Source organism: Podarcis gaigeae, assembly GCF_964106915.1.
Source record: "Podarcis gaigeae genome assembly, chromosome: 4".
NCBI classification, from domain to species: domain Eukaryota; kingdom Metazoa; phylum Chordata; class Lepidosauria; order Squamata; family Lacertidae; genus Podarcis; species Podarcis gaigeae.
The window spans coordinates 98807236-98825358 of NC_139677.1; the positions used below are offsets into that span (position 1 = coordinate 98807236).

The 18123-nt window shown below is 49.9% G+C and overlaps 1 protein-coding gene across 1 annotated transcript in view; it reads left to right on the forward strand.

Moving 5' to 3' along the window:
- Positions 1-16710, forward strand: part of LOC310842776 (retinal guanylyl cyclase 2-like) — a gene marked incomplete at its 5' end in the record, with an annotated part of 50123 nt that extends 33413 nt beyond the window's left edge. The window contains 6 exons of the mRNA XM_083734915.1: positions 1140-1332; positions 1698-1872; positions 8171-8269; positions 11187-11281; positions 14270-14355; positions 16611-16710. Of these exons, the coding sequence (XP_083591041.1) occupies positions 1140-1332; positions 1698-1872; positions 8171-8269; positions 11187-11281; positions 14270-14355; positions 16611-16704 (742 nt within the window). The 3' untranslated portion in view covers positions 16705-16710. The remainder of the gene's footprint in view (positions 1-1139; positions 1333-1697; positions 1873-8170; positions 8270-11186; positions 11282-14269; positions 14356-16610) is intronic.
- Between the last annotated feature and the right edge of the window lie 1413 nt (positions 16711-18123).

An 18123-nucleotide genomic window follows, 5' to 3' on the forward strand; every position in this document is an offset into this window, starting at 1 on the left:
TCTGTGGCTGCAATCCCTTGTATCCAGAATCAGACTCTGGCTCCCTCTGTACTGGCATTCCTTCGTCTCCAGAGTCAGCCTCTTCCCAGGCATTCGATTCAGCCACATCCCTGACATTGGGATATTTTGTCCAGCTCTGTCCATGTGCTGGGCACAGTGGTAACCTGAGCAGGTCCAGATCCAGTCCCAAATCCAAGGGTTCCATGAGGAGTCAGTCCAACAGGGCCAAGGCAGGTCACAAGGCAGGAAACCAGGCAGGGTCAGGCACAGGGTCTCAGGCAGGTTCCAGCAAACAGCAATGTTGCTCCCACAACCTGGGGTGAGGTCCGACAGCCTTTTATCTTTGTCGGGGTAGCAGCCGGTCCTGATCCCCCGGCGACTCACCTCCCTGTCTTGCCTGAAGGTGAGCACTCCTCCTGCAAGTACCCAGGTCTCTCCTTCTCTCAGACCTCAGTCTCTGCAGCTCAGGAGATGTCAGTGGGTTACTAGACCCAGAGGCCGCCTCAGCCTCTTCTGATTCAACTGGCAGTGGAGCAGCTGTAAGTGATTGCCCAGCTGAAGGCAACGAGGGAATCCCCGCATCTGAAGCCAGGGCAGAATGAGGCCCCTGACTCGGCCCAGCTGGTGTTTGTTGCAGGGGAACCTGTGCAGACTGGGGCTCTTCAGAATCAGGCCCCAGACTTGGTTTAGATGCTGCCTGAGGCAAAGGATCCGGTGTGGACTGAGACTCCTCTGGTTCCGAGTCTGAGCCCGAGTCCCAGGCCATCACAGCCCACCGCATTTGAAGGAGGATATTGGCAAACTGAAACATGTCCAGAGGAGGGTGGTCAGCATGGTGAGGGCTCTGGAATCCAGAACATGAGAAGGTAATTAGAGCCTGCTTGACCAGGCCAATGGCCCGTCTAGGCCAGCATCCTGGTTTCACCAGATGCCTGTGGGTAACCTACAATCAGAACTGAAGGCAACAGCGCTCTTCCCTCCTACAGTTCCAAGCCGCTGATATTCAGAGTTGTGGAGGTCGAATAGAAATGCAATAATTAAATAACCCATAAATAGCCTGCCAAGACATCTCAGTGTCTTGTGCCTTAGAAGATTCTGCACTTCCCTTCGCTCAGGTTGACATCTTCGTGTCGTTTCAGGTCAGTGGCGGAAACGCTGAAAACCGGGGCCACCGTTGAACCCGAGTATTTTGATGAGGTCACCATCTACTTCAGCGACATCATTGGCTTCACGACCATCTCCGCCCTCAGCGAGCCCATCGAGATCGTGGACCTTCTCAATGACCTTTACACTCTGTTTGATGCCATCATTGGCCATCATGACGTCTACAAGGTAAGGTCTTGGAGCACCTACTTTGGAGGAGGATGTGTGTGTGAGGGAAACATGAAGTTCTAGAGAAGGGTCCAGATGAAGGTGGAGTCTTAAGAGCCAACCGTACTTCTCCAGATGATCTGAGTGTTCAGGCTGGGATATAAGGGCCTGGGGGGGGGGTCCTTCAGGTATCCTGGGCCCAAGTTGGGCAGCATCACAAGAACTTTGAACCTGGCCTGGTCGCCTATGAGCCTTGCTTGACGCAGATCCTACTGTTCCACGACAACCCGCACAAGAAGTGAGCATCATTTAGCCTTCAGCTCTCAGTCTACCCATCTGCAGTTCTAATAGCCCTTTGGGGAAAAGCAATACTCTTTGCTTTCCAGGTGGAAACCATCGGCGACGCCTATATGGTGGCTTCAGGACTTCCGAAACGCAACGGCCACAGACATGCCTCCGAGATCGCCAACATGTCCCTGGACATCCTCAGCTCCGTGGGGTCGTTTCGAGCGAAACACCTCCCCCACGTGCCCATCAGGGTACGGATGGGGCTGCATTCAGGTAATGGCGTTAACCCTCTCTCTGCCTTACCTGGGCTTGTAGTGAAAAAAAGTGGAATTCTCAGTCTTGGGGAAAACAGGAAGTCAGGTTCTTGGTCCATCTAGTGCATGGGTAGGCAGACTAAGGCCCGGGGGCCAGATCTGGCTCAGCTGCTTCTGGATCTGGCCCGCGGACAGTCCAGGAATCGCCAGGGATCTGATCGTTTGGGATGTGCTAGGGTGCACATTCAGCAGCCCCCCTCCCTCCCTCCCTCCTCCTGGCTTCTCCCTGCCCTGCCTAGAGCAGAGAGGAAGTGCGCTGGGCTTTGTTGGTGACAGCAGCAGCAGCATTAGCCGCTTTTGTAAGCGGACTCAGTCCAGGCTTTGTTGCTGCTGGCCCCTCTCCAGCGCCCTTTCACACACCGCTCATCGTCCCGCTGCCAGCGCCAGCCGATGCCGCTTGCAGACACAGCTAAGCAGCCACCAGGGCTCGTCTACTGCTGTGGAGAAGGGAGGGGAGAGTCGTGAGGGGGAATGGCTTACCTGAGTACAGTGGTACCTCGGGTTACAGACGCTTCAGGTGACAGACGCTTCAGGTTACAGACTCCGCTAACCCAGAAACAGTACCTCGGGTTAAGTTTGCTAATCCCTGATCTAGAGCAGCTGTCTGTTGTCTCCCGTATCTGTTCCTGGACATTCCATATAACTGGTTCATCTTCTGAGTCGGGAGCTGCTCCTGGGTCAGGACGTGATCTAAGATGACTCTCCCACCAGTGGTGTAGCATAGGTTGCCCCGGGCAGGCAAGGCAAGTATGTGCCCCCGGTTAGGGCCGGGCGGCAGCAGCAATGGTGATGGGGCAGGGTCTTCCCAGCAGAGGGAAGCTGGGGAGGGGCCAGCAACAGCGGCCACTTATTTTATTATTATTTATTTCATGAAATTTTTACACCACTTTAAAAAAAATACAATCAAAGCGGTTTATTTTTCTTTTGAATTTTTGCACACACACCCCAATTTTGCTCCTGGGGCAACAGCCCCTCTGGGCTGTCGCCCCCCCTCCCGTGCTATGCCAGTGTATACCACTATGCAAATATCTGATGGTAAAGAGGGGTTTTCTACAGTGGATCTGCAAATGCATGTTAGGATTTAAAATTGGGAAAAGATTGAAGACTGCTACCGGGGACAAAGCTCAGGTGGGAAACAACGACAAAAAGCTGTTGGTATGTAGGATGTGCACTGCTGCTGAGTTCTCGCCCTCTTTGGGCTCTGGCATAACCAGCCAGAACTGGATCCACCAAGATTTCTTTGATTCAGAGTTTTTTTTTCTGGGTGGGTGAGCGTATGCTCACCTTTCCTCCCCATGTTCCTCCCCGACATGCTGTGGCTTTATCTCACCAATGAAAGGAGCTAACTTAGAAGTATTCAGGCTGGACCTAAGCATGGAGAGAAAGCTGTGTGTGAGAGAGAGAGAGGGAGGGGGAGAAGGGGAGGAGAAGGAGAAGGAGAGGGTTTGCTGAGCCTGGGGGTAACCCGAGCAATGCGGTCCAGGTCTGGTCCCGAATGAAGGGTTCCACAAGGGGGCAGGCAGGCAGGAAACCAGGCAGGGTCATGCACAGGGTCTCAGGCAGGTTCTAGCATACAGCAACATTGCTCCCGGAACCTGGGGCAGGGTCCGACAGCCTTTTATCTTTGTCGGGGTAGCGGCTGGTCCCAGTGGCGTAGCGTGGGGGGTGCCAGGGGTGCCGGCCGCACCGGGCGCAACTTCTGGGGGGGCGCGAGTCCAGAGGGAAGGGACAAGTTCCTTCCTCCGCCGGGCTCCCCGCCGCCACCGCCAGCCTTGCGCCCTAGTGCGCGTGCGCCCCCCGCCGCCGCCGCCGCTGCGGCTGCGCTCCACTCACTGCTCGCAGGAGGAGCAGCCGCTGCAGCAGCGTCGACGCCGCCACCAACGCCTGGCCGGCACGAGCAGCCTCCGCACCCCGACGCCGCCGCCATCCCCTCGGCCCAGCCACAGGCGGCGGCTGCTTCTGCCGACTGGGAGGGAGGAGAGCTCCGAGGGGCCTCGCCGCGCCCTGCGCTCCCAAAACCCTCCGAGAGGAAGCCGGCGGGCGGGCGAGGGTCTCCCGGCGGAAGGGGGCGCCGCTGGCTCCGGCTCTCAGCGCAACTCTCAGCTGCGGGGGGGGGGGGTCGGGGAGGACGGAGCGCGGCTGGAAGCCCCCGGTCCAGGCCGGGGGGGAGGAGAGGCGCTCGCCAAGCCCCGATCTGGAGCGCCTCGGAGCGCGGGCTCCACCTACAACCCAAGGAGAGGAGGGGGCGGGGAGGCGCCCGAGGGGAGGGGGCTTCGGCTGCCTCGGCCTGCGGGGGCGCCGCAAATAATAAATTTAATAAATTCCTGCTGAGCCTTAAGGGGGGGTTCTTGGCTCCTTCGCTCGCCCCCAGCCCCAGTGGTGTAGCGTGGGGGTGCAGGGGGGGCCGGCCACAACATCTGGGGGGGCGCGCTCGCACTCGAGTGCTAAAATCCAGGGGTTAGGGGGCGCAAGTTACTTGCCTTGCCCCGGGTGCTGACAACCCATGCTACGCCACTGGCTGGTCCTGATCTCCCGGCGGCTCACCTCCCTGTTTCGCCCAGAGGTGAGTACTCCTCCTGCGAGTACTCAGGTCTCTCCTTCTCTCAGACCTTAATCTCTGCAGCTCGGGAGACGTCGGTGGGTTACTAGACCCAGGGGCCGCCTCAGCCTCCCCTGACCCAACTGGTAGTGGAGCAGCTGTAAGTGATGGCCCAGCTGAAGACAACGAGGTCATCCCCACATCTGGAGCCAGGGCAGGCTCAGGCCCCTGACTCGGCCCAGCTGGTGTTTGTTGCAGGGGAATCTGTGCACACTGGGACTCTTCAGGATCAGGCCCCAGACTTGGTTCAGATGATGCCTGAGGCAAAGGATCTGGTGCAGACTGACACTCCTCTGGTTCCAAGTCAGAGCCCAAGTCCCAGGCCATCAGAGAGGGAGAGGGAGAGGGAGAGGAGAAGGAGAAAGGAGGAAGAGAAAGGGAAGGAGAAGGAGGAGGAGGAGGAGGAGTTTCTTTTCCAAGCGGAGGGGCCCAGATGGGTGTTTGTTTGTCAAGACCTTGAAATCTTTGGCCTGTAGCCACCCAGCACTTCTCTGAGTTTGCAGGTTCCCCCTGGCATCCTCGATGGTTATTGCAGAAGATTAGCTAACAGGCCTCATCAGCCTATCCAGTACTTCTGGCAAGCAGCCGTTGGGGTAAGGAAAAATAACAAGGACGAGTCTGTGGAGGAGAAACCTGACCTAATTAGACATCTGAGCTGCATCTTGGAAACCTGTTGCTCTCAAGAGTCGCCTGATGGAAGCTGTCTGGACAAGGGAGAACGCTCCTGCACAAAGGGGTGGGGCAGGGGTTGATGGCTTGTTTAAAAGTTGATGTGCCATAGAGAAAGTGCATTAGAGAAAAGCTTTCCTTCCTGTCTCATAACACTAGAACTCCACTGAAGGTGAATGTTGGAATATTAAAGATAAAGGGACCCCTGACCATTAGGTCCAGTTGTGGCCGACTCTGGGGTTGCGGCGCTTATCTCGCTTTATTAGCCGAGGGAGGTGGCATACAGCTTCCGGGTCATGTGGCCGACATGACTAAGCCGCTTCTGGCAAACCAGAGCAGCGCACGGAAACACTGTTTACCTTCCCGCCGGAGCAGTACCTATTTATCTATTTGCACTGGTGTGCTTTCGAACTGCTAGGTTGGCAGGAGCAGGGACCAAGCAACGGGAGCTCACCCTGTCGCGGGGATTCGAACCACCGACCTTCTGATTGGCAAGCCCTAGGCTCTGTGGTTTAACCCACAGCGCCACCCACGTCCTAATTTTTAAGATATGAAGCTCTTTTTAAGATATGAAGCTTCCCTAAATGTCACCACCTTTCCTCACAAGGGAGTTGATCCAGTCCCTTGATCACTGTTTCCCTAGAACCATAGAGTTGGAAGGCACATCTAGTCCAACCCTCTACAATGCAGGAATCTCAACCCATGACAGATGGCCACCCAACCCCTAAAATTGTATTCAGTGTCCCAAGTGCGGTCACCCCATAGATATGTATAACGGCAGTATAATTTTCAGACTGCTATGTGTGTTGTGTAGGTGTTCATAAACACCGTATTTCTCAACATGGGGTTGGGGAGGGATCCCTGACAAATGGCTTGAATTTTCTGTTTTCTGGACTACCTCTGGAAGGGATGAATCTGTCACTCAGGGATAAGATAACAGAAAAACACAGCTCGTCTGGTGGATTAGTTAATCAGATCTCCAGTTCCCTCCCCAAAAAGGAGGGGGGGAGGCTGGGTGGTCCAAGACTTTGCCAGGAATTGTAAAGAGTTTCAAGTCTGACTTCCAGCCAGCGGTGGAAATGTGTACGGCGGCTTGAAAGTTCACACACACTCTGAACAGCTGGTGTCTGCATTTGACATTCCACGAAATCTGAGTTGATATCCGAAAGCGGACAGTTTGGCGTGTGACGCTGTTTAGCATTGGAGAGCATTTAAGAGCCGCGGTGTTTAGCAGCTGAGAACGTTTAACCGGTGACATGCCTGATGTGTGACAGACAGCAGAGTAGGGACAAAAATTCAGAATAATTATGCTTCAATGATAATTGGAGGGAAAGTATTGAGGGGGGGGGGATCCATAAATGTAACAAACAAGGAGCTCAGAATGTCCCAGGTTCCATTCCTGGTGTTTTAGGTAGGGCTGGGGAAAACCTCTGTCTGAAGATCACAGGCCGGTTTACAACATTGAACTGTCCTCTTTTACCCAGACCTTTATTCCAAACCATGTATTCTTGCTTTATTTTTAGGGGAAATGGACCTAGTTCAATCTTAGAGCCCATGTTTTGCATGCAAAAGGCCCCAGTTCCAATAATAATAATAATAATAATAATAATAATAATAATAATAATAATAATAATTTATACCCTGCCCATCTGGCTGGGTTTCCCCAGCCACTCTGGGCGGCTTCCAACAGAAGATTAAAATACAATAGTCTATGAAACATTAAAAGCTTCCCTAAACAGGGCTGCCTTCAGATGTCTTCTAAAAGTCTGGTAGTTGTTTTTCTTTGACATCTGCCTGCTTCCCTGTAACCTCATTTCTTGCAGTGAGGGAAGCGGCAGAAGGCCCTCGGTGCTGGACCTCAGTTTACTTGGTGTCACTGGGCAAGGCTAGAAAGACCCATGTCCAGAGCTGAAGACTTGCGCCCAAGATTGAGGGGATATGGTGCTTGTGTGATGTCATGTGGTGATGTCATGTGGAGCCAGTGTGGTGTAGTGGTTAAGAGCAGTGGACTTGTAATCTGGGGAACCAGGTTTGCATCTCTGCTCCTCCACATGCAGCTGCTGGGTGACCTTGGGCCAGTCACACTTCTCTGAAGTCTCTCAGCCTCACTCACCTCACAGAGTGTTTGTTGTGGGGGAGGAAGGGAAAGGAGATTGTTAGCCGCTTTGAGACTCCTTAGGGTTGTGATAAAGCAGGATATCAAATCCAAACTCTTCTTCTTCTTCTTCTTCATGCGTGCGATGTGCATTGTGCACATGCATGACGTGTGTTGGCATTAGAGGGCTAGATGGACCAAGGGTTCCTGTGTTTCAATATCTGGTGCAGCTCATATCCATTCCACCTTCACCCAATGCATTTCTGTTTTCTAGGTCCTTTTTTTTTTTGCCAGTTCATATTTTTATTAATTTTTCCATACAATCGTACCACATTACAATTTCTGTTAAACTTTTCGATTTTATGACTTCCTTCGGCTTCTCTGCCAATCATTCGAAATTTAATTTCTTTAAATACACATTTCCAAATTTTGATATTGCCTTTATACCTACCCCCCTCTTATATTTTACTTTTTTACAATATTTCTTATTTTATCACAGAGCTTCTCTAAATGCCACTAACGTTATTGCGTTATCACTTATACATTCCCAGTAATCTGTTAATTTCCCCCAGTCCTCGATGAATTTTTCATCTCGTTGATATCTAATCTTCCCAGTCAGTTTATCAAGTTCTGCATAGTCCATCAGCTTCGTTCTCCATTCCTCCAACGTTGGTAATTGTTCTTGTTTCCATTTCTGAGCCAGTAATATTCTTGCCGCTGTTACTGCATATTGGAAAATTTTATGGTCCTTTCTATTTATTTCATTGCCAACAATTCCTAAGAGAAAAGCCTCTGGTTTCTTAACAAATGTATATTTCAACATTTTTTTTCCAATTCATTGTATATCAACTCCCAGAAGCTTTTCACTTTCTTGCATTCCCATCTGTTTTCTAGGTCCTTGCGCTTCTGGGGTTGTGGGTCTCACTATGCCACGCTACTGTCTCTTTGGGGACACGGTGAATACAGCTTCGCGGATAGAGTCCACCGGGTTGCGTAAGTCAGTAGGGACCATGCCCACTACTGAAACTTACATTGGCCTGAGTTCTTGGTGTGCTTTTTTCTTGGTATAGATGGGCCTGTGTTCTTATGTATAATTGAGGTAGATCACTCCGGGAGAATCGAAAAGCGTTCCCAGTGAGCTGCAATAATTAGCTGTGGGGGTATGTGTGTAGTTTAACTGCTTTAGAATGTTTTGAATATTTTCATTGTATTGTAATTATATTGTTCTCTGGCTGTTGGCCATTCTTGGCTCCTTGGGGAGGACGTTGGGGAAACAAAGTGATTAAACCAATGCATAAAACGATGTTAAAACCAATTTTTTTAAACACATTTCAACCCGTTGGCCAAAGGCCTGTCTGAATGATTGAATAAGCAGCTCTTCCTGCCAGTGGAACGTCCTCAGAGATAGACTAGGCCTCTCTTGGATGGGGAAGGACCTACATAAATCAATGGTGGAACACCTGCTTTGCTGCAGAAGGCCCCAGATTCCTTCCCTGGCAACCCCAGGAAGTGATGAGAAAGTTTCCACGCCCAAAATCCTAGAGAGCCACTGCCAGACAGTGCAGGCAGCAGTGAGAGATGGAACAATGGTCTGACTCAGTAAATGGCAGCTTCTGAAGTTCCCTCTAATTCCTGCCCCACCTCTATTGGGGCTTTTCGAAAACAGGCACCAATGGCAGCCATTTTGCCACTTGAGGCAAAACAAGATGGCGTCCCTGCCTCTCCGTCGCCTGCTGAGGTGACTGGAGGCAACCCAGGAAAGCAGTTGTGTGCTGAAGGCAGGAGGGGAGAGAAAGAAAAGCAAATCCACGTCACGAATAAAAACCAGGACGCCATCTTCCTGGGCAGCACTCCTGCACAAGTCATTGAAATATACTCGAGAGTGGATTTCATTCTCTTTATTCAGCTCATAGTGGTGAGGAGGAATGGAAGTTCCCCCAGAATGTCTGCTGTATATATATTCTTTACACAATGGGCCCCACATGATTGGCTAATTCCGGGATTCTCCTGTAGGCCAATCAGGTTGTGGATTCACTTCCACTTGGAGCTGGATTGGGTGGCTCCTGTGGACCAATCCAACTGCTGCATTCTGAATCCTATTGTTCTAGGACCAATCAGACTGCTGCATTCTGAATCTTATTGTTCTAGGACCAATCCGACTGCTGCATTTTGGATCCTATTCAACTCAGTACATAACAGTCATGTTACCCCATACAAGATTGCAGCCCTGAAAAAAAGCTTTTGGGGGGCCAAGGCTGCCACGGCCATTTTGGGTGCCAAGATCTCGCATGAAAAAAGGGATGTCCCAGATTTTTGGGTACAGTTCAGGGGTATGAAAACGGAGGGTGGAAAGGAGCAGCCATGGCGGTGGCGGCAACCTTGGTCATCCCAGGTGGCAAGTGGGGCCTTCAGAGAAGCAGAGGAGGAGGCGACAATTTTCGGTGGACAGGTGGCTCTTTCTTTTTTAAAATTTTCAAAGATCTTTATTAAAACTTAACATATATACATAATAACCAAAATTCCCAATGATTCCCTCACATAAAATATAATATCTAAATTACAACAGTTGCATAATTATACACTTAATTATAAATCCCATCACCCACCCTCTACTTCCCTCCACAGCAATTTGACTTCTGTATATTTATTTCTACCTTCCCCCCTTGCATTCTATAATAAATTACTTTTGTTAAATTCTGATTTTTCCTTCTTTCTTTGTTTTGTTAATGCTTACGCTTTTTATTCTAAGCCTACTAACATGTCATTTTTAGAACAATATTTTGACATATAAACTTCGAAATACTTCCACTCCATTCTTAACTATTGATTTGACCGATATCTTATAATCGGAGTTATTTTTGCCAATTCTATATACTCACTTAATTTACAAATCCACTCTTCCTTGGTTGATATGTCCTGAGATTTCCATTTAGTAGCAGTCACTACCCTGGCAGCTGTTGCATATAAAAAGATTGTTTTTTTTCATATGATGTATGTCTTTGCGCAGGCAGGTGGCTCTTTGTGAGTTGGTGGAGAGGAACCTTCCCCATTAGGGGGAGACTAAGATGGCAGTGGTTCCTTTCCGTGGCCAAAGGAGGAACAACAAAGACATATGAGGGACACCCCTCTTATTCCAGATCTGCCACCCCACCCAGCTTTTCTCCCGCCTGGCTCTGCAACTGGTGTAGCCGCTCTGTGAGTCGCCTACTGTGGTCCTCTAGCAGTTCAAACTGTTCCAGTAGCAGATGCTGAGTGCTTTCCTGATCCTCAGATCTTAGCCGCTCCAGCGTCGCTGCAGACAGTTACGGCTTGCCACCAACTGCTCCAACGCACAGCCACTGGCTCCATACACCACCAGAACTCACCAGCTCCCTGCTGAGATGCTGTCAGTCATTTTGCACTCTGCACATGCTCAGAAACACTGGGCCCATAACCTGTCAGTGTTTGTAAAAAAAAAAAAAAAGGTTCTGACCTCCCTTTGTCTCCTCAGCCTGGTCCTCAGACCCTTGTCAGCATAAAAGAATCCACAAGAATATCCTTGCAGAGCACTTTCTGCTTTTATTCTTAAAAGTCTTTGTGCAAAAGCGACTGACCAACTGTACACACATCAACACAACCAGCTTTCACTAACCAATCAACCAACCCAACAAACAAACTAACAAACTAACATTTCTCACTCTATATGTACAACCCGGTGCAGGCCGCTGACTCATGTTGACCCTGCTTTTTAAGCATTAAAGAAACAGCGGCCATTGTAGCCATGACACTGCCGCCTGAGATGACTGCCTCAGCGAGGTTGATGGGTGGGCTGGCCCTGACAGGTGTACTCCGACACTTGGAAACGTGACAAAGATCTGAAGTTGAAACTTTTCTTCCTTTTCCCCCTTTTTCAAAAAAATAAAAATGGCAGCGTACAGAATCCACATCAGCCGAAGCACCATGAAAACCCTGAAGAGCCTAAACGAAGGTTATAAAGTAGAATTCAGGGGGAAGACGGAGCTGAAGGTAAGGAATAAGAGCGGGATGGAGACATCTCGCTGGAAGGATCTTGTCTCTTGCCTAACCCTCTTGCTTTGCCAAAGACAACATTTTCGCTTTCTGGGGAGTGATAGAGCAACGAGGGGCCATAGCTCAGTGACGGAACATATGCTTGGCATGCAGAAGGTCTCAGGTTTAGCCAACAGCAGTTTCAGGTAGGGTTGTGCATATGCCCTGCCCAACACCCTGGAGAGATGCTTCCAGTCAGTGTAGGCCATGGGTAGGCAAACTAAGGCCCGGGGACCAGATCCGGCCGAATCGCCTTCTAAATCCGGCCCACAGACGGTCCAGGAATCAGCGTGGTTTTCCATGAGTAGAATGTGTACTTTTATTTAAAATGCATCTCTGGGTTATTTGTGGGGCATAGGAATTTGTTCATTCTCCCCCCCCCCAAAAAAAAATTGTCCAGCCCACCACATGGTCTGAGGGACCGTGGACCGGCCCCCCCTGCTGAAAAAGTTTGCTGACCCCTGGTGTAGGCTGACTCTAGACCATCGCTGTCAACCTTCTCTTTTTTCCCCACTGTCGGTTAAACCACAGAGCCTAGGACTTGCCAATCAGAAGGTTGACAGTTTGAATCCCCGCGACGGGGTGAGCTCCCGTTGCTCGGTCCCTGCTCCTGCCAACCTAGCAGTTCGAAAGCACGTCAAAGTGCAAGTAGATCAATAGGTACCGCTCTGGCGGGAAGCTAAACGGCATTTCCGTGCGCTGCTCTGGTTCGCCACATGCTGGCCACATGACCCAGAAGCTGTACGCCGGCTCCCTTGGCCAGTAGAGCGAGATGAGCGCCGCAACCCCAGAGTCGGCCACAACTGGACCTAATGGTCAGGGGTCCCTTTACCTTTACCTTTACCCTTATTCCAGCGCTGTTTCCCGCTGCTCCCCGCTGCTATCCTGGATTGTTAGATATCCTGTAGACTGTCCCCGGGACAGGGGAGGCTGCTGATCCCTTATTTTCAAATCTGAAAGTTGACAACTATGCTCTAGACTGATTCTATTAGAAGGCAGTGTCCTTTGTTTATCTGCACAAACACCAACCATCAAAAACAGAGAATGGCCACAGGTTGCAGACAGGATATCTGCTGTACATGCAGAAGGTTCATTTCCCAGCTTTTTTATAGAAAATTCGCTCCAAAAACCAACAGTTCTGACATGGGTTGCCATATGCTCGGGTTTCCCCAGACATTTTTACCGATTTTCGGAAATTCCGCCCAGGCACTATTTCCGACAGATAAATCCTGGATAAGTCTGGGGAATTCTGGACGTATGGAACCCCAGGCAATAGGACCAAGGAGGTCTCAGGTTCAATCTCCAGCATCTCCTGTTAGATCAGCAGTACTCAACCTGTGGGTCCCCAGATGTTGTTGGACTACAACTCACATCATCCCTGAGCTCTGGCCTTGCCACCTAGGGGTGATGGTAGTTGTAGTTCAACAACATCTGGGGACCCACAGGTGGAGAAAGGCTGTGTTAGATGGTCTTAGAAAGGAGATAATGGGGGAAAACTTTGTTGGAGAACCTGGAGGAGCTTCTGCCAGCCAGAGGAGGCAACACTCAGTTTGGTGGACCGAAAGGTCCCTGGACTGGCAGAGATCAGCTTTAATATAATAACAACAACAACAATTTATTATTTATACCCCGCCCATTTGGCTGAGTTTCCCCAGCCACTCTGGGTGGCTCCCAATCAAGTGTTAAAAACAGTACAGCGTTAAATATTAAAAACTTCCCTGAACAGGGCTGCCTTCAGATGTCTTTTAAAGATAGGAGCTGCTTATTTCCTTCACATCTGAAGGGAGGGCGTTCCACAGGGTGGGTGCCACTACCGAGAAGGCCCTCTTCCTGGTCCCTTGTAACCTCACTTCTCGCAGTGAGGGAACCGCCAGAAGGCCCTCAGCACTGGAGCTCAGTGTCCGGGCTGAATGATGGGTGTGTTTAGGGCTTGAAAGGCCAGCACCAACACTTCAAATTGTGCTTGGAAACGTACTGGGAGCCAATGCAGATCTCTCAGAGATCTTTAAATGAGATGTAGGGAGAAGGAGGGGAAACTGGATCTTAGTCCAAGACATCTGCAGGTCACCAGGTGGAGGGAAGGCTGCTCAGCACGAAGTGTACAAGTGGAACGAATTCCTCTCATTCCACTCGGGATAGAGAAGAAATTCAATTCAGTTTGCATTTGAAGACCAACCGACTGAATATTTTGCTTGCCGAAATGATACCTGAGCCAAAACACAGCCGTTCTTTGAAATTCACACCTCTCCGAATTTTGCAATGCAGTTCTCCAGCCAGTTAATGTGTGCAAAAATGCACATTCAAGCGTGCTTTATTGTTTTTAATATTCGGTTGGAAGCCGCCCAGAGTGGCTGGGGAAACCCAGCCAGATGGGCGGGGTATAAATAATAAATTGTTATTTAAAAAATGCATCTAATAGTGAACATTACGTATAATATGGGGAAATGGCTTTGCAAAAACGGGTCTCTTGGGCCAAATTGCACAGAAACGTATTTATGCTAGGGGAAATTTGCACTAAGAGGTTGATGAATTTTCACGTTGACTTAAAAAATTCTGCAAGCGGATGTAGAAATGGGGATCTGAAAGAAAGTGAAATTGACGGACTTGCCCCTTCCTATGCACCACACAGGGTGCCTTCTTCCTCTTCCTCTTCCTCTTCCTCTTCCTCTTCCTCCTCCTCCTCCTCCTCCTCCTGCACTTCTCCAAATCTGATCTGGAGGGTTGGGGAACCCGCAGGGCAGATGTGCAGATTGTGGGGGTTCCCAGGTGTACAGGGGGACTGGGGAAAATTCTGTCGCACATGCAGGTTTTGTTGTGCTTGTGCAGTTACTTTGCTGGGCCCAACACATCTGCACTTCCCAGTCGGAAGACTTCTGGTTATTATTTGCAAAATTGCACTGACCATTCCAGTGAGTTTTTGATGGTCTCCCTTTTCCATGCTTATAGGGCAAAGGGTTAGAAGAAACCTATTGGCTGGTAGGAAAGAAAGGCTTCACCAAACTGTTACCACGTCCTCCTGAAGTGAAACCAGGGTGAGTACGGTTGTGGGCTTTAACAACAACAACAACAACAACAACAACAACAACACACACACACACACACAAATACACAGTGGTACCTTGGGTTACAGACACTTCAGGTTACAGACGCTTCAGGTTACATATGCTTCAGGTTACAGACTCCGCTAACCCAGAAATAGTACCTCAGGTTAAGAACTTTGCTTCAGGATGAGAACAGAATCCGCACGGCGGCGGCAGGAGGCCTCATTAGCTAAAGTAGTACCTCAGGTTAAGAACAGTTTCGGGTTAAGAACGGACCTGAGTTCTTAACCTGAGGTACCACTATAGAGAGAGAGAGAGAGAGAGAGAGAGAGAGAGAGAGAGAGAGACTACGCCATCCATCTGGCTATGTTTCCCCAGCCACTCTGGGCAGCTCACAACAGAATATTAAAAATACAATAAAACATAACATTAAAAACTTCCCTAAACAGGGCTGCCTTCAGATGTCTTCTAAAAGTCAGGTAGTTGTTTATCTCTTTGACATCTGATGGGAGGGCGTTCCAGAGGGTGGGTGCCACTACTGAGAAGGCCCTCCGCCTGGTTCCCTGTAACCTCACTTCTCACAGGGAGGGAACTGCCAGAAGGCCCTCGGAGCTGGACCGCAGTGTCCGGGCTGAACGATGGGGGTGGAGACGCTCCTTCTGGTCTACTGGGCCGAGGCTGTTTAAGGCTTTGAAGATCAGCACCAACACTTTGACGTACTGGGAGCCAATGTAGGTCTTTCAAGACCCGTGTTATGTGGTCTTGGCAGCCGTTCCCAGTCACCGGTCTAGCTACCGCATTCTCGAATAGTTGTAGTTTCTGGGTCACCTTCAAAGGTAGCCCTGGAATGAGTGAAATAGTTATTAATTATTTATTAACATTTATACATTGTAAACAAACAAACAAAACCCCTAAAGCACTTAACAAAAAGAGAAAACTGTGGGCGACACCCTCTCTTCATGATCAGGGAACCACGAAAAAGTGTGTGGACACCGCATACTTCACTTTTCCAAGGAATGTGGGCAAAAGTCAGATCCCTTAGAATGAATCTGAGCCTTGAGAAGCCCATAGAGCTGCAAGAGGAAGTAGGGAAGAGCATCGTTCTTCCAACTTCCTCCTTCAGCTCTATGTACTTTCTCAGAGAGTGAAAGCTCATTACTACAGGGCGGTATGTGGCCACCATTGGCCCCGCCATTGGCAACCCCTGGATGAAGCAGCTCATAAACATTCCAAAATAAAGCACATACCGTATTTTTCACTCTATAGGACACACTTTTCCCCCTCCAAAAATTAAGGGGAAATGTGTGTGTGTCCTATAGAGCGAATGCAGGCTGCGTGGCTAAGCCCAAAGCCAGAACAGGGAGACAGAGCGAAAGGAACCCGAAGCCTTTGGAGCGCAGCGTGAGGTCCCGCTGCGCTCCAAAGTCTTCAGGGATCTTTGAGGCTGGCAGTGGGGGGAAGCACTGCACCACCAGCCCCACAAGCTCGGGGGGCAGCGGGAAGGCGCACCACCTTTGCGCTGCTCCCTGACCTCTTTGAGGCTTTTCCCCGAGGAGGGAGAAGGGACTGACTGGCCGTGTCAGTCCCTTCTCCCTCCTGGTCAAAAAGCCCGCAGGAGCCGTGCACTCCTTAAAGGGTCCGCGGCTCCTGTGGGCTTTTGTGGGAGATGGGGGAATTCCCCCACTTCCCACAAAAGCATGCAAAATTCCCCCACCTCGTAGAAAAGCCCGCAGGAGCCGCACACCCTTTAAAGAGTGCGCCGCTCTTGGGGGCTTTTCCCCGAGGGGGGACAAGGGACTCACTGGCCGCGTCAGTCCTTTCTCCCTCCTTGTAGAGAAGCCTGCAGGAGCCATGCGCTCCTTAAAGGGTGTGCTTCTCCTGTGGGCTTTTGCGGGAGATGGGGGAATTCCCCTACCTCCCGCAAAAACAGGGAGAAGGTCTGCGCGCAGCCTGTCCGCTGCTCCCAGAGCTGGGGGGGGGGGGAATCATATTTATTTTTCTTGATTTGCCTCTCTGAAAACTAGGTGCGCCCTATGGTCAGGTGCGCCCTATGGAGCGAAAAATACGGTAAATTCCTGTTATCTCGGGACAGGAAGTTCTGACTGCTGATTGTGCAAGCAGGTTTTTATCCTAGGGCGGGTTGCTCTGGGCATGGGGAGTGAATGAGCTTCAGCACAACCAAGTCCTTATCGCCCGCCGCCCCACATCAGAGAGGTGGTCTCCTATTTGCCGCTCATCTTTTGCAGCCAGTCGTGGCAGGACACAGTGACTCAAGAAATCAAAGCTGCCTTGAGGGATTCCAAGAGAAAGTCCACTAGCAAGCTCCACAAACAGTCCTGAAGAGACAGAAGGCAAAGAAGAACTGCGGGGAAATAGCAGTAAATTCTGTTTCTTTTAAAGCCGCGGCTGGTCGCCACGATCCGGGCCACCACCTCTGTGCCTGCTTCGGTTTTGCTGCTGAGAAAGGTCTGGATGGAACCAGCATGGAAATCTGTGTGCAGGATTCTAGCCCCGTGGCAATATTTAGGATTCCTGGGCTGGGGAAATTATGCGGTTTTAGTTGTGATCCCGGCATTGCAGGAGTTTGAGCTAGATGACATCGCCAGTGGCATCACATAGGGGCATAGGGGTCCAGGGTCCGATCCCACGACTTGCAAAGTGTTGCGGCAAATCAGTCTGGTCGGAATGCTTGGAAGGGTTCCTGTGTGCCCTGTTGCTTCCACCTGATCTTAGCTTCCCAGCCCATTTAACCCCTGTGTTGCAAACAATAGTCAGTGATATCCAAGGCAACACGATGACCAACAACAACAACAACAACAATTTATTATTTATACCCCGCCCATCTGTCTGGGCTTCCCCAGCCACTCTGGGCGGCTTCCAAACAAATATTAAAATACAGCAATACATCAAACATTAAAAGCTTCCCTAAACAGGGCTGCCTTCAGATGTCTTCTAAAAGTCTGGTAGTTGTTCTTCTCTTTGACATCTGATGGGAGGGCGTTCCACAGGGAAGGCACCACTACCGAGAAGGCCCTCTGCCTGGTTCCCTGTAACTTGGCTTCTCGCAGGGAGGGAACTGCCAAAAGGCCCTCGGAGCTGGACCTCAGTGTCCGGGTAAAACGATGGGGGTGGAGACGCTCCTTCAGATATACTGGACCGAGGCCGTTTAGGGCTTTGAATTGTGCTCGGAAATGTACTGGGAGCCAATGTAGGTCTTACAATTATATGATATCAATATACACTCCTTATATAATATTAAATATATGAAATGACATAAATAGAACACTTATGAATCTCTGAAAGTCACAAAATATGCACTCTTAATGGATTCTCTTTATGATCACTTCTGCATAGCAATTGTTGTTAGACTTTTCCATTCACCATTTAGATGGGTTTATGAAGCATTTCTGTATCCTTCTGCTGTGCTGAAGAGGAATTCCATGAAACAGTGGGTATATCCAGAATCACTGTTCACAACGTCTGTTTGCGAACTACTTCGGCAGCGTTGGACGCCATAAACAGCTTGCTTTCACCGAATAAGAATCTGATCCATTGCTTCTTTCAGAGATTTGCATAGTCTTCAAAGACTTTCAGAGACTTATAAGACTTATGTTTATTTAGTTTTATGTTTTCAAGAGAATCCATTAAGAGTGCATATTTTGTCACTTTCACAGAGTCATACGTTTTCTGTTTATGTGATTTCATATATTTCATATTATATAAAGAGTGTACAGTGGTACCTCAGGTTACATACACTTC